This window comes from Pan troglodytes, chromosome 15, assembly GCF_028858775.2.
Source record: "Pan troglodytes isolate AG18354 chromosome 15, NHGRI_mPanTro3-v2.0_pri, whole genome shotgun sequence".
NCBI lineage: Eukaryota > Metazoa > Chordata > Mammalia > Primates > Hominidae > Pan > Pan troglodytes.
This window is the reverse complement of record NC_072413.2, coordinates 21,157,254-21,183,933: the sequence shown is the minus strand read 5'-3', so window position 1 is coordinate 21,183,933 and position 26,680 is coordinate 21,157,254. Positions and strand designations below refer to the sequence as shown.

General features: G+C 46.9%; 1 protein-coding gene across 25 annotated transcripts in view; it reads left to right on the top strand.

Moving 5' to 3' along the window:
* Positions 1-26,680, top strand: part of SLC7A7 (solute carrier family 7 member 7) — a 57,298-nt gene that overhangs the window by 14,040 nt on the left and 16,578 nt on the right. For 17 of the 25 annotated variants that reach the window (XM_063793207.1, XM_063793209.1, XM_063793200.1 and 14 more), the window contains 2 exons: positions 1,076-1,207; positions 3,091-3,631. In XM_063793207.1, coding sequence (XP_063649277.1) covers positions 3,133-3,631 — 499 coding nt within the window. In that variant the 5' untranslated portion in view covers positions 1,076-1,207; positions 3,091-3,132. Of the gene's footprint in view, positions 1-605; positions 697-1,075; positions 1,214-3,090; positions 3,632-26,680 lie in introns of those variants that run through there. The other 8 variants (XM_063793213.1, XM_063793212.1, XM_009427466.5 and 5 more) reach the window with 3 other exon arrangements.

The window sequence follows — 26,680 nt, the reverse complement described above, 5'->3', positions numbered from 1 at the left end:
TCTTTTTTAATTTCTTTTTTTGAGATGGAGTCTTGCTGTGTTGCCCAGGCTGGAGTGCAGTGGCCTAATGTCGGTTCACTGCAAGCTCCGCCTCCCGGGTTCATGCCATTCTCCTCATTCTCCTGCCTCAGCCTCCCGAATAGCTGGGACTACAGGTGCCGGCCACCACGCCCGGCTAATTTTTATTTTTTTGTGTTTTTAGTAGAGACGGGGTTTCACTGTGTTAGCCAGGATGGTCTTGATCTCCTGACCTTGTGATCCGCCTGCCTCAGCCTCCCAAAGTGCTGGGATTACAGGCGTGAGCCACCGCGTCTGGCCCAATTTCCTCGTATTTTTTAGGAAAGTGGAGTCAACTTATATTTGAGGAAGGCGTTTATAGGAATTTATGCTTATCCCAGAGATCTTGGTATGTTTTGTCAAGAATGAAAAGGCACATGGGTCTGGTGGGGATGCAGTCAGATATTTGATCTCTTGACTGTGTTTCTTTTGAAGTAGTCTGAGGCTCAGACTTTGGGGCAGTGGCCCAGGCTTGGAGGCAACCCCCAGTCTCTCTTTGCATGGGGAAGTGTGCAGAGTTCTCTTAGAACGCCCAGTCACATGGTGTAGAGACTGCTCTTACACTTCCTGTAATCTCAGCATGGGAACAAGCCTTTGTGTCACACTGTGCAACCTTCCTCCCTTTCTTAAATGCTTGGGGTGAGAGAGAAGAGAGGCTAGGGTGGGGCATGGAGGACACAGAGAGAGAGAGTGCTGTGTATTCCTTCCCCGCTACTGTCCTGTCCTCAGCTAACTTGCTCTGGGACAGCTTCCCCAGGGCTACAGATACTGCACCCAGCTGACTGTCCTTTCTTCTGGGCCCCTGGTCCCAGAGCAGAGCTGACAAAGGAGATTCCTGAGAGAGCACCTTCTTATCACAGAAAGTGCTGAGCCAAGAGCTCCTAGCTGCCCCTTTTGCAGATGTGAAGGGCCAGTGAACCTTGGACCCAGATGGTTGCTTAATACTCCTTTCCCCCTCCCTCACTCCTTCCTTTGCGGGCTGCCTCACCTCCTCCACCCTTCTTGCTTAAATCCATAGGCATTTGTCTGGCCTTCCCTTTTACTGCTGGCTGGGAAGGAGGAGCATCAGACCACAGATCCTGGAAGGCACTTCTCTCCCTGACTGCTGCTCACACTGCCGTGAGAACCTGCTTATATCCAGGACCAAGGAGTGAGTGTGCGTTCCACCCTCTTCTCATCTCCACTCACCTTGCTAACCCTCCTCTTTGCTGCTATGCAGTGTCTAATCGCTTCTTCTCCCGAGTGCCTCTCACCCTAACATCTCTCCATTGCTTGACTAGCCTCTCCCATTTTCCTCTCAGCTGTCTCCTGCTCGGTGTTTTCCAGCATGTGCTGCCTGGCTGCAGCTGTCTCCCTGCCTTGGCTCGGGGTGGTTTCTCTCCAGCAGCAACTCTGGGGTAGGGAGTGGCCATCAGCTGCCTCCAATCATCTCTAGGTTTTATGGTACATTGGATCGTCCTTCTCTCATTCATACTTTTTTGGGTGATTCAACGATGCTGATGTGAGGGATCTGATAGCAGGAGGCTTAGAATACCAGAGAATGGGAAAGGAAAAGCAAGGAAAAGATAATAGCCTGTCTTCTTTCAGGGTGAGGTGGGTCTACTTGGGCTTTGCCAGGGCTGAAGACTCCAGCTAAGGGTTAAGGGATGCTCTTTGGGCAGGAGGATGGTTGTGGGTTTCCAGCAGATTTCTGAAGCCTTTAGTTTTGGCAGACGTAGAGTCCTTGGGGAAAAGAGCAGTGTCATGAGACACTCCCACAGATTAGTTGCTGGTAAGGTCAGTTCCTAATGTTGTACCTCAGCACAGGTGATCCCTGAAGCTGAAATTGGAGGGAAGACGGGTTTTGGATAAGGCTGAAAACTCGGGGTCAAGCCATTATAGTTATTTTCTGGGAGCTGCCACACTGCCCCCATGCCTGTCTTGTATTATAGCAGGCTCAGAGAGAACCAACATTTAGTGTTTTGTTTTTGATTTTGTTTTTTTTTTTTGAGATAGAGTTTTGCTCTTGTTGCCCAGACTGGAGTGCAATGGCCCAATCTTGGCTTACCGCAACCTCTGCCTCCCGGGCTCAAGTGATTCTCCTGCCTCAGCCTCCCAAGCAGCTGGGATTACAGGCATGTGCCACCACGCATGGCTAATTTTTGTATTTTTAGTAGAGACTGGGTTTCTAAATGTTGGTCAGGCTGGTCTCAAACTCCTGACTTTAGGTGATCTGCCCGCCTTGGCCTCCCAAAGTGCTGGGATTACAGACGTGAGCCACAGCGCCCGGCCCAAGATTTAGTTCTCTATTTGGTGAGTCGGGTGGGCAGCAATATCCTAATGATGAGAGACAGATCCTTTCTCTCTGGCGAATGAGTGCCTTCTCTTAAAAATTCAAGTTGGAGGCTGGGCAAGGTGGCTCACGCCTGTAATCCCAGCACTTTGGGAGGCCGAGGCGGGCGGATAACCTGAGGTCGGGAGTTTGAGACCAGCCTGACCAACATGGAGAAACCCCATCTCTACTAAAAATACAAAATTAGCTGGGTGTGGTGGTGCATGCCTGTAATCCCAGCTACTCGGGAGGCTGAGGCAGGAGAATCACTTGAACCCGGGAGGCGGAGGTTGCAGTGAGCTGAGATCGCGCCATTGCACTCCAGCCTGGGCAACAAGAGCAAAACTCCATCTCAAAAAAAAAAAAAAAAAAATTAGCCACGCGTGGTGGCAGGTGCCTGTAATCCCAGCTACTTGGGAGGCTGAGGCAAGAGAAGCGCTTGAACCCAGGAGGCTGAGGTTGCAGTGAGCCGAGCCGAGATTGCACCACTGCACTCCAGCCTGGGCTACAGAGCGAGACTCTGTCAATAAATAAATAAATAAATAGATAGATAGACAAATATTCAAGTTGGGGTTGTTTTGATGAGTGAGCTGGAGAAAAGGTTATTTGGAGGTCTCCGCAGTGGTTGGTGAGCTGCCCATATTACCCTGTGTTGGAGGCGGGTAGAGGTTCTATGTAATTGCCAACCACCTAATCTATAGCATCATCTTTCTTCCTTAAAGGGCAATGCCAGGAAGCTGGTGAAGGGTTTCCTCTCCTCCACCATGGTTGACAGCACTGAGTATGAAGTGGCCTCCCAGCCTGAGGTGGAAACCTCCCCTTTGGGTGATGGGGCCAGCCCGGGGCCAGAGCAGGTGAAGCTGAAGAAGGAGATCTCACTGCTTAACGGCGTGTGCCTGATTGTGGGGAACATGATCGGCTCGGGCATCTTTGTTTCCCCCAAGGGTGTGCTCATATACAGTGCCTCCTTTGGTCTCTCTCTGGTCATCTGGGCTGTCGGGGGCCTCTTCTCCGTCTTTGGGGCCCTTTGTTATGCGGAACTCGGCACCACCATTAAGAAATCTGGGGCCAGCTATGCCTATATCCTGGAGGCCTTTGGAGGATTCCTTGCTTTCATCAGACTCTGGACCTCCCTGCTCATCATTGAGCCCACCAGCCAGGCCATCATTGCCATCACCTTTGCCAACTACATGGTACAGCCTCTCTTCCCGAGCTGCTTCGCCCCTTATGCTGCCAGCCGCCTGCTGGCTGCTGCCTGCATCTGTAAGTGGGGCTGGGGTAGGAGGTGGTGGGTGGAGGGCTGGACAGAGGCTGGGATGTGAGTGCAGTCTGGGAGTAAGAAGGAGATAGAGAGGAATGTCTCTGACAACACATATATATATATAGTTAACGTATGCTTTGTGTGAAAATTCAAACAGTACCACAGTGTATCGCAAAAACACTCACCTTTTCCCCAGCTTCTCACAGTAAGCACTATTAGCAGTTTGCATATTCTTCCTGATTTTTTTTTTTTTTAAAGAGACATGTATTTTGCTCTGTCACCCAGACTGGAGTGCAGTGGTGTGATTATACCTTACTTCAGCCTCGAACTTCTAGGCTCAAGCTATCCTCCTGCCTCAGCCTCCTGAGTAGCAGGGACCACAGGCACAATGATTTTTTTTTTTTCTTGTTCCTTCAAGAGATGTAGTTTTGGCAGGGTGTGGTGGCTTATGCCTGTAATCCCAGCACTTTGGGAGGCTGAAGTGGGCAGATCACCTGAGGTCAGGAGTTCGAGACTAGCCTGGCCAACATCGTGAAACCCCATCTCTACTAAAAATACAAAAATTAGCTGGGTGTGGTGGCAGGCGCCTGTAATCCCAGCTACTCAGGAGGCTGAGGCAGGAGAATCTCTTGAACCCAGGAGGCAGAGGTTGTGGTGAGCCAAGATCGCACCACTGCACTCCAGCCTGGGCAACAGAGTGAGACTCTATCTCAAAAAAAAAAAAAAAAAAAAAAAAAGAGGTGTAGTTTTGTTCTTTTACAAAAATGAGGTCATACTAGTCTACATGTAATTCTACAGTGTGCTTTTCCTCTAGCATTATCAGTGACATTCTTTTCTACTTACAGATCTACTTTTTAAAAAATGCTTCATATTATTTCATGTGAATTTTAAGGATGCATAGTAGTTTATTTATCTAGCTGGTCCTCTGTTAATGGCCATGTACGTTGGTTTCAATTTCTCAGTCTTACAGATAATGCTCCAGTGAATATCTTTTTGCAGCTGCATGAGTATTTCTGTAGGCTGGATTCTTCCTTTTTTTTTTTTTTTTTTTTTTTAGATAGAGTCACTCTGTCGCCCAGGCTTGAGTGGTGCAATCTCAGCTCACTGCAACCTCCATCTTCTGGGTTCAAGTGATTCTCCTGCCTCAGCCTCCCTAGTAGCTGGGATTACAGGCATGTGCCACCATGCCTAGCTAATTTTTTTGTATTTTTGGTGGAGACGGGGTTTCACTGTGTTGGCCAGGCTGGACTCGAACTCCTGACCTCAAGTGATCTACCTGCCTTGGCTTCCCAAAGTGTTGGGATCACAGGCGTGAGCCACTGCACCTGGCCTCTGTGGGCTAGATTTTTAATACTGTCATTTCAGTCCACCTTGGCTTTTTCTCCATCTCATAAATAAAACATTATTTAAATCTGTACATTCAGTAAAGCCATTGGAGGTGCTGAGATGATGATTCTCCATAGCCCCATCCCTCAGATGCCTCTATTCTTGAAAAATGCCCTTCCAACCTGGGAGAGCCTAGGACCTTAGAGATGCCTTCCACCCCGCAACTGTGAAGAAGCTCAGACATTCTGTCCATTTGAGGGGCAGCTGCTCTAGCAGTTGGGGCACAGGAATTTTGCACCAGGTGCAATTGCTCATTGGCTCACCGCTCTCCAATCAGTTTGTGTCCTTTTTTCTTTCAATTTCTGTATTGCCCCATTCACTCCTCAACTTCCTTTCCAGCTTCTCTGATTTTACTGTTGTGTAGAGAACTGGCTGTCTTCTGTGGGGTCCTTCTGTGTTTTGTGTGTCCTTGTATCTGGCCTGGACTCATCTCTGCATATGGGATGTTTGTCATACATGGCAACAGTCAGGGAGGGGTGGAAGGCACTGCTTTGTGTTGCAAGAAGGGGGTTTTCACTGAGGTTTTTTTTTTTTTTTTTCCCGAGACGGAGTTTCACTCTTGTTGCCCAGGCTGGAGTGCAATGGCGCAATCTCGGCTCACCACAACCTCTGCCTCCCGGGTTCAAGTGATTCTCCTGCCTCAGCCTCTCAAGTAGCTGGGATTACAGGCATGTGCCACCACGCCTGGCTAATTTTTGTATTTTTATTAGAGACAGGGTTTCTCCATGTTGGTCAGGCTGGTCTTGAACCCCCGACCTCAGGTGATCCGCCCGCCTTGGCCTCCCAAAGTGCTGGGATTACAGGCATGAGCCACCGTGCCCAGCCTTCACTGAGGTCTTAAATATGATCTGTGATTTCTCTTGCATTACTTGCAGATGATCTGGTAGGTTGCTTACTGGCAAAACTAATTTTAGGATCTATTGGTCTTGGAGCACCCTCAAATGTGGGCATATGGTTAATTATATCATGTGCAGAGAAGGATCATTTCATCTAAGTAATATTTCTAAGATGGCTGCATTCCTTTAAAATACCAGAAGTCTATTTTTTTTTTTTTTTTTTGAGATGGAGTTTCGCTCTTGTTGCCCAGGCTGGAATGCAATGGCGCGATCTTGGCTCACCGCAACCTCTGCCTCCCAGGTTCAAGTGATTCTCCTGCCTCAGCCTCCCGAGTAGCTGGGATTACAGGCGTGCTACCATGCCCAGCTAATTTTGTATTTTTAGTAGAGATGGGGTTTCTCCATGTTGGTCAGGCTAGTCTCAAACTCCCGACCTCAGGTAATCTGCCCGCCTTGGCCTCCCAAAGTGCTGGGATTACAGGCATGGGCCACCTTCCCGGCCTTAGAATTCTATTGTTTTAACTATCTTTGTCTGTGTCATTTCTGACAGCTCTTGTTCCTCGATTCTGGCATTGTGCCTACCTCTGCCAGTCAACCCTTTTTAATTTTCTGCTGCTGCTGCTTTTTTTTTTTTGAGACAGAGTTTCGCTCTTGTTGCCCAGGCTGGAGTGCAATGGTGCGATCTCAGTTCACTGCAACCTCTGCCTCCCGGGTTCCAGCGATTCTCTTGCCTCAGGCTCCCAAGTAGCTGGGATTACAGGCGCCTGCCACCACGCCAAGCTAATTTTTTGTATTTTTAGAAGAGATGGGATTTCACAGCCACTGCACCTGGCCAATTTTCTGCTTCTAATTTGGGTATAGAGACATACATGTTTAAACCCTCATTCACCCATGTACACATTCACGTGCCTGTACATCCTTGTAAGAATACATGCAAAGGCCGGGTGCAGTCGCTCATGCCTGTAATCCTAGCACTTTGGGAAGCTAAGGCGGGCGGATCATGAAACCCCCTCTCTACTAAAAATACAAAAAAGGCCGGGCATGGTGGCTCACGCCTGGAATCCCAGCACTTTGGGAGGCCGAGATGGGTGGATCACGAGGTCAAGAGATCAAGATCATCCTGGCCAACATGGTGAAACCCCGTCTCTATGAAAAACGCAAAAAAATTAGCTGGGTGTGGTGGTGCGTGCCTATAGTCCCAGCTACTCGGGAGGCTGAGGCAGGGGAATCGCTTGAACCCGGGAGGCAGAGGTTGCAGTGAACAGAGATTGCGCCATTGCACGCCAGCCTGGGTGACAGAGCCAGACTCTGTCTCAAAAAAAAAAAAAAAAAAAGCTGGGCGTGGTGGTGGGTGCCTATAATCCCAGCTACTAGGGAGGCTGACACAGGAGGAACGCTTGAACCCGGGAAGCAGAGGTTGCAGTAGCCGAGATCATGCTACTGCACTCCAGCCTGGGCCACAGAGCGAGACTCTGTCTCAAAAGGCAAAACAAAACAAAACAAAGCAAAACAAAACAAAAAGAATACATGCAAAGTAGCCGCAGTTATGGTTCGTATGCAGAGCTCTTCAGTGAGTAAAATGCATAGAGTTTTGTGCACACATGTGTGACACACATTTGAGATTTCTCTGATAGAGTGAAAGGTGCACACCACTTGTGCACACACTTGTGTTTGAGGTTGGGCTCAATAGCTATGTGACCTTGAGCCAGGTGCACTGACTGTTTAATTCCAGGCTGTTGTGAGAATGGAATGAGATTCAGTGAAAACCATGAATTATGACTCAAGTATAAGGTATTATGTTTCAAATTACTGTCTTTCTTGGTCACTTATAGTCCTGTTCCTCTTCCTGCTTCTTGGCTTCATCTGAGTAGTTATGGTTAGATAAATGAGATATTACTGCATAGATAATATCTGGACTTTGTTCTATCTTTGATAACTTCAGAGGAGCATAGAGATCTAAAGAAGGTTCAGAAGGGCAACCAAGACTAAGAATTTAGTGACATATGATTCATGGGTTTATTCCTTCAGCCACTGTTTTGGTTTTGTTTTTTAATTTTTTTTATAGAGATGGGGTCTCGCTATGTTGCCCAGGCTGGTCTCAAACTCCTGGGCTCAAGCTATCTGCCTACCTTGGCCTCCCAAAGTGCTAGGATTACAGGCGTGAGCCATTGTGCCTGGCCTTCAGGCGCTGTTTAATAAGCACCTGACACAAGTCAGATGCTGGGACCTATGAAGACATTCTGATTAGCCTAAGTGAGAACTTAGGCAGAATCTTCAGATTTAGCAAGAGAAGGGCTTTAATTTAGAGCTTTCATACATTCCCTCCCTTAGAAAAAATTTAATTAGGGCATGCTATGTGTGTGCTAGATATTTTACTTAGTGCTGAAAAACAAAGAAGAATGATGTCTGGCCCTTGCCATTCAATAATTTAAAGTCCAGAAAGGAGACTGACATGTTAACAAATAATTGTCATGCAATATAATTTGTGCACTGATAGAGGCACCATAAGAGCAAATGGGGCAACTTCTTTTTTTTTTTTGAGATGAAGTTTCACTCTTGTTGCCCAGGCTGGAGTGCAGTGGTGTGATCTCGCCTCACTCACGCAACCTCCATGTCCCAAGTTAAGCGATTCTCCTGCCCCAGCCTCCTGAGCAGCTGGGATTACAGGTGTGCACCACCACGCCCAGCTAATTTTTGTGTTTTTAGTAGAGATGGGGTTTCACCACGTTGGCCAGGCTGGTCTCGAACTCCTAACCTCAGGCGAACTGCCCGCCTCAGCTTCCCAAATTGCTGGGACTACAGGCATGAGCTACCACACCCGACCTAAATGGGACTTTATTTTTGTAGGGGAGGAGAGCTTAGGAAGGTATTGCAGAGAACATGGTGTCTGAGCTGAATTTTGAAAATAAATATAGCTGTCTCCTGTGAGCTTTCACACAGGAGACTGCATGTGCAAAGGTGTGGAGGTGCAAGGTACAGAATGTTCAGAGAATTCCAGGTCGTTGGTATGGTTGGAATGTGGGGTGGGAGAAGGGCGAGGAGACAGCCCTGGGTGAGATGGATTTTATAATCAGGTTGGACTTTATCTAAAAGATAAGGGGAAGCTATTGTTTATTTTTATATTTTTAGAGATGGGGGTTCTTGCTCTGTCGCCCAGGCAGGAGTGCAGTGGTGCAGTCATAGCTCACTGCGGCCTCCAACTCCTGGCCTCAAGTAATCCTCCTACCTCCTGAGTAGCTAGGATTACAGGTGGGAGCTACAAAGCTACACAGCTACTGATTTTAAGCAGGGGTATGGGGACTAGTGAAATAATGAGACTTAGTTAAAAGGAGAACTCTGGTGGCCACATGGAGAATGTTTTTGGAAAGAGCAAGAGACAGAAGGTGGGGAGACTGGTTTAGGGAGCTGAAACCTGAATCCATGTGAAGGGTGATGAATATCTGCACTGTGGAGTGGCCTCAGGAACAGAGATGAGGGTATGAATAAAGAAATAGTTGGCCCGGCGCGGTGACTCACGCCTGTAATCCCAGCACTTTGGGAGGCCGAGGCTAGCGGATCTCGAGGTCAGGATATTGAGACCATCCTGGCTAACACAGTGAAACCCCGTCTCTACTAAAAATACAAAAAAAATTAGCCGGGCATGGTGGCAGGAGCCTGTAGTCCCAGCTACTCGGGAGGCTGAGGCAGGAGAATGGCATGAACCCGGGAAGCGGAGCTTGCAGTGAGCCCAGATCGTGCCACTGCACTCTAGCCTGGGCGACAGAGTGAGACTCCGTCTCAAAAAAAAAAAAAAAAAAAGTTAACAGTGGACTTTCAAGGACTTTTTGCCGGGGATCAGGGAGCTCTCACAGGTAAAGCCCTGCCTCCAGCCTTGCCCATAGGTTTCCACCCCAGTATGTTGCTCCCTGTTTAAAATCCTCCAGTGGCTCCTCATATGCTCTAAGATAAAATCTAAATCCCTAGGAAGGTGTGCCTTGTGCTTTTGCCGCTTTGGCCTTCTCATATCCCATAATCCTTCATGCACACCCCATTACCCATATATTCTAGGTATGGGGAATATGGAAGCTCTCAGAGTTCATGAAGCTAGAGATTTGAGCTTGGACAGGTGTGGGTGATGGGGCTGCCATCTAAAATAGGGAAGGTGGGCTGAGTGTGAGGTAGACAGGGCATCCGAGTCTTCTGCCAGGCTGCTTATGTGGCCCTTCCATGAGCAGCGCCTTCTTTGGGTGTCATGACACAGATTTGGGTCATTTTCCCAGCAATTGAGTCACGCTTACCTAAAAAAAGAGGTCGATATGGTGAAGCCCCGTCTCTACTAAAACACAAAAAAATTAGCTGGGCATGATGGCGGGCACCTGTAATCCCAGCTACTTGGGAGGCTGAGGCAGGAGAATCGCTTGAACCTGGGAGGTGGAGGTTGCAGTAAGCCGAGATTGCACCATTGCACTCTAGCCTGGGCAACAGAGCAAGACTCAAAAAAAAAAAAAAAAAAAAAAAAAGAGATTGATGTGTGAATGATAATGTCAGTTTACTGATGTATGTACAGTTTTTTTTTTTTTTTTTTTGAGACAGAGTCTCGCTATGTTGGTAGGCGGAGGTTGCAGTGAGCCGAGATCCCAGATTCAAGCAATTCTCCTGCTTCAGCCTCCTGAGTGGCTGGGATTACAGGCTCCTGCCACCACACCCAGCTAATTTTTGTATTTTTAGTAGAGACGAGGTTTCACCATGTTGGCCAGGATGGTCTCAATCTCCTGACCTCGTGATCTGCCCGCCTCAGCCTCCCAAAGTTCTGGGATTACAGGCGTGAGCCACCGCACTCGGCCTTTGATGTGTGTACAGTTTATTGATGAGCATACACGGGTAATTTCTTTTTTTTAAATTTTTATTTATTTAATTTTTCTTCCACTTTTATTTTAAGTTCCAGGGCACATGTGCAGGATGTGCAGCTTTGTTACATAGGTAAACATGTGCCATGATTGTTTGCTGCACAGATCAACCCATCACCTGGGTATTAAGCCTAGCATCCATTAGCTATGATTCCTGATGCCCTCCCTCTACCAACCTCTACCGACAGGCCCCAGTGTGTGTTGTTCTTCCCCGCATTTGTCCATGTGTTCTCACCGTTCTGCTCCCACTTATAAGTGAGAACATTTGGTGTTTGGTTTTCTGTTCCTACATTAGTTTGCTGAGGATAATGGCTTCCAGTTTCATCCATGTCCCTGCAAAGGACATGATCTCATTCCTTTTTATGGCTGCATACTATTCCATGGTATATATGTACCACATTTTCTTACTTGCCGTACCTTTCTTTTTCTTTTGAGACTGAGTCTTGCTCTGTCACCTAGGCTGGAATGCAGTGGCATGATCTTGGCTAACTGCAACCTCTGCCTCCTTGTTTTGAGTGGTTCTCTGCCTCAGCCTTCTGAGTAGCTAGGATTACAGGAGCCCACCACCACACCTGGCTAATTTTTGTATTTTTAGTAGAGACAGAGTTTCACCATCTTGGCCAGGCTGGTCTTGAACTCCTGACCTTGTGGTCCACCTGCCTTGGCCTCCCAAAGTGCTGGGATTACAGGCATGAGCCACTGCACCTGGCCAGGCATTCCTTTTTCTCTGCAAACTTGCCAGCATCTGTTGTTTCTTGCCTTTTTTTGTTTGTTTGTTTTTTGTTTTTTGAGACGAAGTTTCACTCTTGTTGCCCAGGCTGGAGTGCAATGGCACAATCTCGGCTCAATGCAACCTCCGCCTCCCAAGTTCAAGGAATTCTCCTGCCTTAGCCTCCTGAGTAGCTGGGATAACAGGCGTACACACCCCCATGCCCAGCTAATTTTGTATTTGGCTAATTTTGTATTGTTAGAGACGGGGTTTTTCCATGTTGGTCAGGCTGGTCTTGAACTACTGACCTCAGGTGATCCACCTGCCTCAGCCTCCCAAAGTGCTGGGATTACAGATGTGAACCACCATGCCTGGCTGTTTCTTGACTTTTTAATTATTGCCATTCTGACTGACGTGAGATGATTTCTCATTGTGGTTTTGATTTGCCTTTCTCTAATGATCAGTGCTGTTGAGCTTTTTTTCATGTTTGTTGGCCGCATGAATGTCCTCTTTTGAGAAGTGTTTGTTCATGTCCTTTTCTCACTTTTTAATGGGATTGTTTCTTTCTTTCTTGTAAATTTGTTTAAATTCCTTGTAGACTCTGGTTATTAGACCTTTTTCAGATGGATAGATTGCAAAAATTTTCTCCCATTCTGTAGAGGTTGTCTCTTCCCTCTGATGATAATTTATTTTGCTGTGCAGAAGCTCTTTAGTTTAATAAGATCCCATTTGTCAATTTTTGCTTTTGTGGCAATTGCTTTTGGTATTTTTGCCATGAAATCTTTGCCCGTGCCTATGTCCTGAATGGTATTGCTATAAAACCCTAGATTTTTTTCTAGGGTTTTTATAGTTTTGGGTTTTACATTTAAGTCTTGAATCCATCGTGAGTTAATTTTTGTGTAAGATATAAGGAAGGGGTCCAGTTTCAATTTTCTGCATATAGCTAGGCAGTTCTCACAGCACCATTTATTAAATATGGAATCCTTTCCCACATGAGTAATTTCTAATGACCAGAAGGTGTGTGTTCACTATCAAGGCATCCCCTCCCTAATACCCTAGTAACTGGGAAACCAATCTAGTAATCAGGAAGTTGCTTGCAGGGTATGGAATTGGAACAAAAGAAGAAAGTTTGAATAATTTGAGAAATTTTTTCTGAACATGTTGGGCTCTATAAAGCATGGAGCTGAAAGGTGGAGCCCCTGCCTGTAGGGATCGCACAGTGTGGTGGGGAAGCGAGGTAAACATAGTCACTTAAACATGTATATGTGGCAGGTGCTTGCAGGGGTGGAGAGTGGCTTGTTCAGGGGATGATGTCTGCATCAGCACTGAAGGATGAAAGGAGTCAGGCTGGGCTGAAGCACCCACATTTCTACCGTGGCCTATGTGGCCCTACTCCACCTGACTTCTTTGATTCACCTTGGACTTCTTGCCGTCACTGTCTGCTCCAGCTACACTGGCCTTCTTACCTCTCCTGCATTTTCCTGGCACATACATGTCTCAGGGATTTTGTATTTGTTTCTTCTGCAAGGAAGGCACGTCTCCAGATGCCTGCAGAGCTTATTCCCTTACTCCATTCACCTCTTTGCAAAAATAGTACCTTACTAGAGACCTATCCTATCTAAAATGGTCACTCTCAGTTCCCCATCCTGTTTTCTTTTTCTTTTTCTTTGAGATGGTGTCTCGCTCTGTCGCCCAGCCTGGGGTGCAATGGCACGATCTCGGCTCACTGCAACCTCCGCCTCCTGGGTTCAAGCGATTCTCCTTCCTCAGCCTCCTGTGTAGATGGGATTACAGGCACCTGCCACTATGCCTGGCTAATTTTGGTATTTTTAGCAGAGACAGGGTTTCACCATGTTAGTCAGGCTGGTCTCAAACTCCTGACCTCAGACGATCTGCCCGCCTTGGTCTCCCAAGGTGCTGGGATTACAGGCGTGAGCCACCGTGCCTGGGCTCTTTTTCTTTATAACAGTGTTCAACACATCATTTACTTGTCTCTCTTTCCCTCTAGAATATAAACATATGTGAATAAGGACTTTGTTTTACTCACTGCTGAATCACCAGCACATAGAACAGTGCCTGGTATCTGCTAGGTGCTCAATAATTATATGTTGAATGAAGAAGGGGGCAGGACGTTTTAGGCACAGGGAAAGCCAATGTAAAGGCACAAGATGAAAAAAATGTATGGGGTGTGGGGGTGCATGGGGGATTGTGGGATATGAGGGGACCAAGATGGGCAAGGGGCTAGAACACAAGGTATATCTTTGTAGGGGTTTAGAATTTATTCAAAGCATATGAGGAGCCATTAAAGGACTTTAAACAGGGGAGTGATATAGCTGGGGTGGAACTTAGGGGACAAGGCTGGAGGCAGAGACACTATTAGGAAGCTCTTGTAGCAATCCAGGCAGGAAATAACAAAAACCTGAACTACGGTGATGGCAGTTGGGATGGACAAGGAAGGATAGATCTGAACGCAATTTAGAAGGTATAATCAATACAACCGATGAGACCTATTAAGATGTCAAGTATAAGGGAGAGGGAAGTGTCAAGGAAAATATCTACTAACTTGTAAGTTTTGTGCCAGAAGAGCTGTGCCTATCTATGATCCACTGTATCCCCAGCAAGGAAACAGAGAAGCTTGATAAATATTCTTTTTTTTTTTTTTGGTTGTTGTTGTTGTTGTTTTGAGACAGAGTCTTGCTCTGTCGCCCAGGCTGGAGTACAGTAGCAGGATCTTGGCTCTCTGCAACCTCTGCCTCCCGGGATTCTGCCTTCAAGGGATTCTCCTGCCTCAGTGTCCTGAGTAGCTGGGACTACAGGTGCATGTCACCCCGCCCGGCTAATTTTTGTATTTTTAGTACAGATGGGGTTTCACCATGTTGGCCAGGCTGGTCTTGAACTCCTGAACTCAAGTGATCTGCCTGCCTCGGCCTCCCAAAGTGCTGGGATTGCAGGCGTGAGCCACCTATCGTGCCCGGCCCTCAATAAATAGTCTTTGAATGAAGAGATGAACTTTCTGGTTTAGACAATTTTTAGGCAGTGATATCATTTACTGTGAGGAGGAGGAGGATGGGGGCATGTTGAATTTGGAATTTATTTTTAGCATAGTAGGCAGATATGCCCTTTGGAATTTAGGAAAGAGATAGGGTTGGAGATTAAACATTCAACAAGTATTTGCGAAGAGGTTGCCACGTTCCCTGCACTGTCACTGTCTTTTTGGATCACTTTATGTGTGTGCGTGGGTGTGTGTGACTGCATGCATGGGTGCATGCCGGGGTCAGGATGGGCAACCCGATACAGGGATTTTTGTTTTGTTTTGTTTTTTTGAGACGGAGTCTCGCTCTGTCACCAGGCTGGAGTGCAGTGGCGCGATCTCAGCTCACTGCAACCTCTGCTTCCCAGGTTCAAGAGATTCTCCTGTCTCCTCCTGAGTAGCTGGGACTACAGGCACGCACCACCATGCTCAGCTAATTTTTGTATTTTTTAGACGGGGTTTCACCATGTTGGCCAGGATGGTCTTGATCTCTTGACCTCATGATCCGCCTGCCTTGGCCTCCCAAAGTGCTGGGATTACAGGCGTGAGCCACCGTGCCTGGCCTCCGATACAGGGTTTTAATGGATTGTGATGGTGTTGTGATTTGCAAGGTAGAACAAGGCACAGGAGGAGACCAGTCCTAACCTAGGCATTTAGAAACCATTCCTGCAGAAGTTTGAGCTGATACCTGAATGGCGAAGAAGAATTAATCAAGAGTAGAAGAGGAGTATTCCAAGCAGGAAGAACAGAATGTATGAAAACCTAAACGCAAGAAGTGCTCCTTTCAGGCACTGAAAGGAGTTCAGGGTGGGCTGCAGTGTTGAATTTCAGGAAGAAAAGGTTGAGAGTTGGCTTGCAGAGGTAAATAGAGTCAAGGCATAGGTTGTTCAAAGCTTTATAAGCTGTGCTAGTTATTATTGTGCTATAACAAATAGTCTAAAACGTAGTGTCTTAAAACAATAGTCATTTTATTTATGATTTCTGTGGCTTAGAAATTTGGGAAGGGCTTAGTGGGACAGTTCTAGGTCAGGGTCCCTCATGTGGTTGCAGTCAGATGGTGACAGGAGCTGGAAAAACGGTGGCTGAGGAAGTTGCAGACAATCTGGGCTTCTTTTTTTTCTTTTTTTGAGGTGGAGTCTTGCTCCGGTTGTGCAGGCTGGAGTGCAGTGGCGTGATCTCGGCTCACTGCAACCTCCACCTCTCAGATTCAAGCAATTCTCCTTCCTCAGCCTCCTGAGTAGCTGGGATTACAGGCGTGCCCCACCACGCCCGGCTAATTTTTATATTTTTAGTAGAGACGGGGTTTCACCGTGTTGGCCAGGTTAGTCTTGAACTCCTGACCTCAGGTGATCTACCCGCCTCGGCCTCCCAAACAAAGTGTTAGGATTACGGGTGTGAGCCACCGCACCTGGCCTTCTTTATCAAATTGTGTCAGAGTCTTTCCATGTGGTCTTTCCGTATGGACTGTGTTGAGCTTTCTCACAGCGTGGTGACTCGTGGGCAGTCAGACAGCTTATGCAGGCAGCTGAAAGCGTCCAGAATGAGTGCTGTAGCACCCAAAGTGGAAGTTGCATTGCCTTTTATGACCTAGTCTCTGAAGTTGCATGGTGTCAATTCTGTCATACTCTATAGGTAGAGGCATTCACAGAAGACCATCCAGTTTCAAGAAGAGGGGTACAGACCCTGCCTCTTGATGGGTAGAGTGTCAAAGTCACATTGTAAGAAAGGAATATGGGATGGGAGACATTGAGGCATATTGGAAAACTGCAATCTATTGCACCAACTATGTTAAGGAGTTTGGTGGGCTGTCTTCTAAGGCAATGAAAAAACTCTTAAGGCCTTTGAAAGCAGAAGAGTGGCATTTGTGATTTAGATTTTAGAATTTGTGAGTTTAAGAAAGATTAGTTTTTCTATGTAGGATTGAAAGCTGGGAGACAGGTGGGAAGCTGCTGCTATGATCCTAGTGAGAAGTGATGGTGGCTTGGACTAGAGTCATGTTTTGGGGACAGGGAGACTTAAGACTTGGACTATGAGTAGATATGAGTGGAAGTTGTTGATGACAATAACATGCCCAGGTCTTTGGCTTGCATAAATGGGTGGATGGTGATGCCAGTTACTTGTATGGGGAACACTGAAGGTGCAGTAGGTTTGGGAGAAATTGATGGAATCAGTTTTGGACATGTTGAGTTTGATGTGCCTGGTGATGTCCAGTAGGTGGTTGAATATTCATATATATCTAGAATCATGACAGTTGGGCTGGTGATATACTTTTGGGAGTCATCATTGTATATATGGTTATTGAAACCATAGGAACAGGCCAGGGCAGTGGCTCACACCTGTAATCCCAAAACTTTGGGAGGCTGAGGTGGGCTGATCACTTGAGGCCAGGAGTTCGAGACCAGCCTGGCCAACATGGCGAAACCCTGTCTCTACTAAAAATACAAAAACTAGCCGGGCATGGTGGTGTGCACCTGTAGTCCCAGCTACTCTGGAGGCTGAGGCAGGAGAACTGCTTGAACCCTGGAGGCAGAGGTTGCAGTGAGCCGAGATAGCTCCACTGCACTCCATCTTGGGTGACAGAGCAAGATTCTGTCTCAAAAAAAAAAAGAAAGAAAAAAAAAAAAAAGAAAAAGAAACCACAGGAACAGATGAGATGACCTTGGGACAAGATGTAGAAAGGGAGGACAAAAGGGCTTAGAAGCATTCTGAGGAATACCCACATTTGAGGGATAGGTATTTTGTGAAAAGATGGAGAAGGAGCATCTAGAGAGATAGGTGGAAACCTGGAAGATGGTGAGTGGAAGGGAGTGAATTGAGAAGGAATGAATGACTACCTGTGTCCAATCTGCTAACAGGTCAAGCTAGGTAAAGATTGAGTACAGTTGATTGGATTTATTGATATGAAGGTCACTGGTGGCTTTTCATGTGGGCTTTCTCCTAAGGCAATGAAATTTCAGGGCAATGAGGGTGAAATCAGGTTTCAGAAATATCATTTATTCACCCAGCAAAATGTATTAAGTGTTACTGTGTGTCTAGTTCAGGACTATGCCCATGGGTACAAGGATAACTGTTATCCACTCTCTGCCCTCACACAGCTCTCGTGGGTGGGAGAGACATACGTACACTGTTCTAATGCAGTGTAGTTAATGTGGGGAGGTGAGAGCACACAGCAAGGGCAGCATACCAGAGGTGGCAGGTTTACATTCAAAAATAGCCTTTCTGGAGGAGCTGTTAGGTTTAAAATAAGGAATAAAATGTCATTTGGAATTGGCAACTCAGAGGGTCAAAGGAAAACTTTTGCAGGGTGAAAGAGGAAGGAGTTGCAACATCTCAGCCTGCATTGTAGAGACCCAGGAATGGGAAGGAATGTAGACATGCTCTTCAGATGAATGATTCTGAAAGCATGGAGGGTGATTGTTAGAGGAAAGGACCAAGGTTGAGGGATGATTTTATGAAAAAGAGTTAAGCCTGCCTTAGGTTGGTTGAGGTATGTTTCTGGAAAAGTTGGATGAAATATCTCTACCCTACAATGATGCCTTCTCCATGGCTGTAATGATTGGGTGCCCTGAGTCAGACTTCTTTTTCTTGAACAGTGTAGGGGATACCCTTATCCCGTTGGGAGGCACTGGTGCATGGTGGTGAACAGCGTGGAATCAGGCAGGATTCAATCAATCCTAGGTCAAATTTATTAGCCTCAGTTTCCTCTTGTTCTCCTTTTCCTTCTCCTTTTCCTCCTTCTCCTTCTTCTTCTATTTTTTTTTTGACGGAGTTTCACTCTTGTTGCCCAGTCTGGAGTGCAATGGCGTAATCTCAGTTTACTGCAACCTCCGCCTCCTGGGTTCAAGTGATTCTCCTGCCTCAGCCTCCCGAGTAGCTGGGATTACAGGTGCCCACCACTATGCCCGGCTAATTTTTTGTATTTTTAGTAGAGATGGGGTTTTACCATGTTGGCCAGGCTAGTCTGAAACTCCTGACCTCAGGTGATCTACCTGCCTCGGCCTCTCAAATTGCTGGGATTACAGGCATGAGCCACCGTGCCCAGCCCTCAGTTCTCTCTTCTATAAAATGGGGTCCCTACCTCATAGAAATGTGATCTATATTTCTACCATATTTTCATCTTTTTCTATTCAAACCATGACAGTTTCCAAAGAGCAAACAGTCTCTGCTCCTGCCAGTTGTTTGCAGTCTTTTGGCAGGCATAGTCTACCTTTAGAGCTGTTGAACTACAGCCCTAGATAGTCTGGTATTACTAATAGACCTTGAAATCATTTACTGGTTATTGCTTAAGTAGGTTTTTTTATACGGGTGGTTGACTTCATTCATTGCTGATTTCATTGTCAGGGTAATAACATTTTGCCCTCTCTGTCAGGAATATTGCTTCCCCTCCCCCACCCCAGCACCAGCCTCCATGCACTCAGTCCAGATAACAGTGATCCTGGTGCTTGCCTGCACCCCATTCACTCCTCCAGTGACGTGTGGGTGGATAGGTTGCCACTCAGTGACTTTCATAGCACCTGATTCTTGTAATTGTCAATGTCCACTTTTGAGTGAAGGCTGGAGACTGGATCTTAATCTCAGAGCCTGCACAGGGCCTGGAACACAGTGGGTACTCAATATAAGCTTAATGAATGAATGAATGAGTGAGTGAGTGAAGGAATTCTGAGTTTTGAAGGAGCCTCACTGTCCTGTCTAGGGTAGTAGAAATGGTTGCTTTTCCCAAACAGAGAGGTGTGCAGATGGCACCTCCTGAAGCTGCTTATTCTGACTTCTTGGAGAAATTCATGGACTGCCCCAGTGCTCTGAAGTTCTAGGCATCTCCATTACCACAGGGGGAGATAATCCCACTCCCCGTCTCACATTCTTGCATACAGTTAGGGAGGTATGTGGTGTGGTGGAATGGATATAGGCTTTGGAGCTAGTCACTGCCTGACCTCAGTTTTCTCAAGTATAAAATAAAGATAATAAAACTTACTCTTTGTCAGATTAAATTAGAAGATAGGTGTAAGTACATAGTGACCTGGCACACAGTTGTCAGTTAAAAATAGTATCTATTACTGCAAGTTATATTCATATCATATGCATCTTATTGATTTCTAAAAGCTTTACCTTCCGCATGCTGTCTTTGGATGACTTAAAAGCAGTTTACATTTTACTTCACAATAGCTCAGGGATCAGAAAGGAGGGCTGAGCCTTTTCTTTCTGTTTTGCGAGAGAGGTGGAACTTTCCTCTCAGCAAGAGGATAGGTGTCCAGAAGTCCAGCTCCACCCGACTGTCCTTTCCTCAGAGCCAAGGTGTTTTGGCCCACTGTTCACAGGTGGACATGACTGTTCTTGCCTTACCTACACTTGCCCACACTGAGACCTAGTTGTTTTGCCATTCAGGACACTACCAGGACATTTTTACCATCTATGTCTTCAGTATGTCCCCTGTACCAGTGAGTCAGCAGTACCTGGCAGTTCAGGGCTCTTTGTTTACAGAGTACTGTTCTTCAGGGATCAGGCAAAGATTCTTCGTGTCATACACACGTGGCCACAGTGAATTGCATGTAGTGGGTTCTTCAATAAATGTTGGCTGGATGAATGAACAGAAGATACGATTCCAGGTTCAACTTGGCTGAGAAGGGTATTTCGTGCTTTTGCCTTTCAGGGTGCTGGTGGGGGCTGAGGGTTGCTGTGGGAAGGGGGCAGACAGCTTACCCTGAGTCTGCCAGAGCCGCTGTGGGCTGTGAAGGACTTTGGATCTCTGTGTGTCTGAGAGCTTTGGCCAGGTGTCCTCGTGCAGCTTCTCCTGGTACCAGAATGACTGATCTCATGTACTTGTGGCTAATGAGGTGGAACAGTCAGATGCTGGGCCCCCCAACTGACTTTTGCCCTTTGAACCTTCTACTTGGAAGCTAGTTGCCTTTTTCAGAGGGCTTTTCCCAAGAGCCATCTGAGGGTGGAGGTGAAGAAACTTACCTTTTCTGGCCCATATTCACCTCAAGAAATAGGCTTTCATCAGAGCCTTGGGTTCTAGTGTGGGTTTGTTGTGAACTTTGGGACAAACTCTTGACCAGCAGTGAAGGGGTAGACCTTTATGCTGCTTTGATCATCAAGTCCCTTTGGGGGCTCATCCTTGCTCTCTTCCTTTCTATGTTCTATGTTTCCATGTTCCTTTCTTTTTCTCTCTGCCTCAGAAGAAGCTGGGCAGGTAGCCTAGAGGAGGTTGCGGAAGATGCTGGGCAGCAGTGGGTCCTAACTCTGGCTGTGGATTGGAATCATCTGGAGAATTAAGAAAACAAGGCTGGGCACGGTGGCTCACGCCTGTAATCCCAGCACTTTGGGAGGCCGAGGCGGGCAGATCACGAGGTCAGGAGATTGAGACCATCCTGGCTAACATGGTGAAACCCGTCTCTACTAAAAATACAAAAAATTAGCCGGGTGTGGTGGCAGGCGCCTGTAGTCCCAGCTACTCGGGAGGCTGAGGCAGGAGAATGGCGTGAACCCGGGAGGCGGAGCTTGCAGTAAGCCGAGATTGCACCACTGCACTCCAGCCTGGGCGACAGAGTGAGACTCTGTCTCAATTAAAAAAGAAAAGAAAAGCAAGCAAGCAAGCAAGCAAGCAAGCAAGCAAGCAAGCAAGCAATACTCAGATTGGGCACAGTGGCTCACACCTGTAATCCTAGCATTTTGGGAGACTGAGGTAGGAGGATGGCTTAAGCTCAGGAGACCAGTCTGGAGAACTTGGTCTCTACAAAAAAAAAAAAAAAAAAAAAATTAATTGGGCATGGTGGTGCATGCCTGTAGTCCCAGCTACTCAGGTGGCTGAGGTGGGAGGATTGTTTAAGCCCATTGGGTCCAAGCTGCAGTGAGCCAAGATTGTGCCACTGCATTCCAGCATGGGCAACAGAGTGAGACCCTGTCTCAAAAAAAAAAAGAAAGAAAGAAAACAATACTCATCACTCCCACTCCCTGACTACATAAATCTGAACCACTGGGGAGAAGAATGAGATGAGAATTGACTTGGAGAACGAGAATTAAGGAAGCAGAAAAATTGCTTTTGAGGAGAATTGATGAGGGTCTTGTGTCACTAGAGGTGGGAAAAGCCGTTCTCAATTGTCACCTTGCTTCAGAGTCACCTGGGGAGTTTTAAAAACACGCCGATGCCTGGGTTCCACCCCAGAATTTCTGACTTCATTGGTCTGGGTGGGGCCTGAGCACTGGACTTTGTTAAAGCTCGTCGAGTGATGCTAGTTTGCAGCCAGGATAGAGGAGCCTTGAGTTAGCAAAGGGTTGCGACTGTTCTGATACAGCTGCTCTGTGTGTGGTTATTTCTGTAGGTGATTACCTAAGGAAACACACCCAGAGAAGCAGGTCCTCAGATTAGCCTGCGAAACTGTCTCAGGTCTCCTGCATCAGAACCTCTGGGGTGTGGGGCCCTGAAGTTGTGGGTCGACAAATTCCTCAGGTGGTACTGATGCTCACTCAGGCTTGAGATCTGGTACCTGAGGACTTGAACTGACCCCTAGCTAAGCAAACCAATAAGGATTGGATTTACACGGCTTGGAGAAGGGACTCATGGGGTTGTTACTATAAGACCCTCCTGGTACAACTGCCTGCTTGCTCCCTCAGAGTGGTCAGAGCCACAGGGACCAAAGTGCTGACTGAGTTCCAGGAAGGAGAGCGGGAGGACTCTGATCCAGTGACCCACAGGGATTGCATTTGGTGTGTCTTCTTGCCAGAGGTGTAACTGCCCAAGGGGTTCACCTTGCCCATTGCCTAGACAGAGCCAATTCTTCAAGACAGGGATATTGCAATAATGAGTAATTCACACAGAGCCGGCTGTGCGGGAGACCGGAGTTTTATTATTACTCAAATCAGTCTCCCCGAACATTCTGGGAGCAGAGTTTTTAAGGATAACTTGGTGGGTCAGGGGAAGCCAGTGAGCCAGGAGTGCTGATTAGTTAGAGATGAAATCACAGGGAATCAGAGCTGTCTTCTTGCTCTCAGTCAGTTCCTGGGTGGGGGCCACAAGATCAGCTAAGCCAGTTTATTGATCTGGGTGGGGCCAGCTGATCCACCAAGAGCAGGGTCTGCAAAATACCTCAAGCACTGATCTTAGGAGCAGTTTAGGGAAGGTCAGAATCTTGTAGCTTCCAGCTGCGTGACTCCTAAACCATAATTTCTTTTTTTTTTCGAGATGGAGTCTTGCTCTGTCACCCAGGCTGGAGTGCAGTGGTGTGATATTGGCTCACTGCCACCTCCACCTCCCGGGTTGAAGTAATTCTCCTGCCTCAGCCTCCCTAGTAGCTGGGGTTACAGGTGCACGCCACCACACCCAGCTAATTTTATTTTTTATTTTTAGTAGAGACAGGTTTTCACCATGTTGCCCAGGCTGGTCTTGAACTCCTGACCTCAGGTGATCTGCCCTCCTGTGGCTCCCAAAGTGCTGGGATTACAGGCATGAGCCACCGTGCACAGCCCTAAACCATAATTTCTAATCTTGTGGCTAATGTTAGTCCTACAAAGGCAATCTAGTCCCCAGGCAAGAAGGAGGTCTGCTTTGGGAAAGGGCTGTTATCCTCTTTGTCTAAATTATAAACTAAGTTTCTCCCAAAGTTAGTTCAGCCTATGCCCGGGAATGAATAAAGACAGCTTGGAGGTTAGAAGCAAGATGGAGTCAGTTAAGTTAGATCTCTTTCACTGTCTCAGTCAAAATTTTGCAATTACAGAGGCTCTCACCCATGACACCTGAGTAAGTGAATTGGTTGTTTCTTTAAAATTTTTATTTTAATTGGCCGGGCGCGGTGGCTTACGCCTGTAATCCCAGCACTTTGGGAAGCCGAGGCGGGCGGATTACGAGGTCAGGAGATCGAGACCATCCTGGCTAACACGGTGAAACCCCGTCTCTACTAAAGAATACAAAAAATTAGCTGGGCTTGGTGGCGGGCGCCTGTAGTCTCAGCTACTTGGGAGGCTGAGGCAGGAGAACGGCATGAACCCGGAAGGCGGAGGTTGCAGTGCGCCGAGATGGCGCCACTGCATTCCAGCCTGGGCGACAGAGCGAGACTCTGTCTTTAAAAAAAAAAGAAAAGATCTTTTCTTTTCTTTTCCTTCCTCTCTCTCTCTCTCTCTCTCTCTCTCTCTCTCTCTCTCTCTCTCTTTCTTAGAGACGGAGCCTCGCACTATCATCCAGGCTGGAGTGCAGTGGCGCGATCTCGGCTCACTGCAACCTCCGCCTCCCGGGTTCAAAATGATTCTTCTCTCTCAGACTCCCAGGTAGCTAGGATTACAGGCGTGTGCCACCACGGCTGGCTAATTTTTGTATTTTTAGTAGAGACGGGGTTTTGCCATGTTGGTCAGGCTGGTCATGAACGCTTGACCTCAGGTGATCCGCCCACTTCGGCTTCCCAAAGTGCTGGGATTACAGGTGTGAGCCACCACCACGCCTGGCCAAAAATGTTATTTTATTTTCTGAGACGAAGTCTTGCTTTGTTGCCCAGGCTGGTGTGCAGTAGCATGGTTATGGGCTCAATCCTGCACTCAAGTGACCTTCCCACCTCAGCCTTCCAAGTAGCTAGGACCATCAGTGTGCACCACCAAGTCCAGCTAATTTGTAATTTTTTTTTGTAGAGAAAGGGTCTTGCTATGTTGCCCAGGCTGGTCTCCAACTCCTGGCCTCAAGTGATCCTCACGTCTTGGCCTTCCAAAGTGCTGGGATTATAGGCATGAGCCACTGCACCTGGAGTAAAATGTTTCTGTAGTCTGAAAGGTAAAGTAATTTGAAGGCCATCTGCTATCTGAGAGAAATAACAGCACCTAGGGAGAGTGGAAGAAATAATGTATCAAAGAAGCCAGGGTGAGAATGTGATTTCAAGGTGTAGAGAGTTTCCAGGCCGGGCGCGGTGGCTCAAGCCTGTAATCCCAGCACTTTGGGAGGCCAAGGCGGGTGGATCACCAAGTCAGGAGATTGAGACCATCCTGGCTAACATGGTGAAACCCCGTCTGTACTAAAAGTACAAAAAAATTAGCCGAACGTGGTGGCGGGCGCCTGTAGTCCCAGCTACTCGGGAGGCTGAGGCAGGAGCATGGCGTGAACCCAGGAGGCGGAGCTTGCAGTGAGCCGAGATGGCGCCACTGCACTCCAGCCTGGGCGACAGAGCGAGACTCCATCTCAATTAAAAAAAGAAAAAAAAGGTGTAGAGAGTTTCCCAAACCAACATTAGACAAAACAAATGGGGATGCAGCAAAGAAAAGGAAGAAGAGACTTGAAATCTCTGGGTTTAGGTAACAGATATGAGGCGTTTCCTGAGAGCTTATATCTGGACCTTCTGAGGAAACAGCAGTGGTAGAGTATTTTGGAGACACCAGGGTATTAGCAGGCCTGAGTATGCCAGTTGTGGGGTTTGGCCTTCCCCCAGGAATAGTGTGCATCTGACTATACACAGACCCAGCCTAACCTAGAAATGTGCAGTTTTTCTGAGCAACATGTGACCAAGAGCTTGCTCACACCAATTAAGCCTAGGGACTGCTATCCTTCTGCTGATTGCTGTGGGATGAATGATGTCACCAGTCAGAAGATAGCTGAGATGTCTCACTGGTGACGTGAAGTTTAAAGTAGCAAACTGAGTGGCAGGTGGAATTTTCGTCTCTTTGTCAACTGAAGGCTGTGTATGTGAAAGAAAAAAGAACACAGAACAGAGTTCCTGACCGTAAATTCTAAGATTCTAAGATACCAGAAAGATAAACTCCTGGTAAGGGATAGAGGAGGTTTATAGGGATTGGGAGAGATGTGTATAATAAGGCTTTAGAATGGAAATTTTAGAGGCAAGGAGAAAAATGCCTAGATAAAAGTATAAATCTGGGTATTTTGGAGACTACATAGCAGAGAATAAAGGCAGAGAGGAGTTGCTCAGTAACGCATTTGGAGAAAATGGGATGGAAGACCAGAAATGATACTTTTGAACTCTTATCTACAAATATTACAAGTAAGGCTAATAAACGTATTTGACCTTTTTTTTTTTTTTTTTTTTTTGTGAGACGGAGTCTCGCTCTGTCACCAGGCTGGAGTGCAATGGTGCGATCTTAGCTCACTGCAACCTCCGCCTCCTGGGTTCAAGTGATTCTCCTGCCTCAGCCTCCCGAGTAGCTGGGACTACAGGCACACACCACCACACCCAGCTAATTTTTGTATTTTTAGTAGAGATGGGGTTTCACCCTGTTGGCCAGGATGGTCTCAATCTCTTGAACTCGTGATTCGTCTGCCTCCGCCTCCCAAAGTGCTGGGATTACAGGCATGAGCCACTGTGCCCGGCCCGTATTTGACCTTTTACTGAAAGGAGGAAACAATTTCATAGCCATCAGCGATATTTGATTAGAATATGATAATGAAAGAGTATACTTTGTTCAAAAATGATGATTTGCTAGAAGAGCTGGGATTCATGTAGTACATTAAAGAGAGAGGTACATACTTGTTTGAGGATCTGCTATCATAAGGGATGCCTGCCTTCTTTGCATAAGGTCACATTTAGATTCTTTTGATTGCAATGAGAGGGAAATTTCAGTACACCAAGATCCAGTGAGCTGTCAAGGGTTTCACTTCCCCTTTCTCCATTTTTCAACAAATGTAATGAATAGTACCACCCAGTGCTGCTTCCAGTTTTCTGCCTGCAGTTAGGTTTTTTTTTTTTTTTTTTTTTTTTGAGACAGTCTTGCTCTGTCACCCAGGCTGGAATGCAGTGGTGCAATCAAGGATCACTGCAGCCTTGACCTCCCCAGGCTCAAGCAATTCTCCCACCTTAGCCTCTTGAGTAGTCGAGACTACAGGTGCACGCCACCAGGCCCAGCTAATTTTTGTATTTTTTGTAGAATCAGGGTTTCTCTATGTTGCCCAGGCTGGTTTCAAACTCCTGAGCTCAAGGGATCAGCCCCCTCTGGCCTCCCAAAGTGCTGGAATTACAGGAGCGAGCCACTGTGCCCAGCCAATATATGAGTTTTCTATTGCTTCTCTAACAAGTTACCACCAATTGAGTGGCTGAAAACAATACAAATTTATCATCTCATAATTCTGGAGGTCAGAAGTCTGAAATGGGTCTCACTGGGCTAATATGAAGTAGCACTGTGTTTCTTTCTGGAGGCTTAAGGAGAGAATCCATCTTCTTGCCTTTCCCAGCTTCTAGAGTCTCATGGACCCTTCCATTTTCAAAGTCAGCAGTAACTGGGAG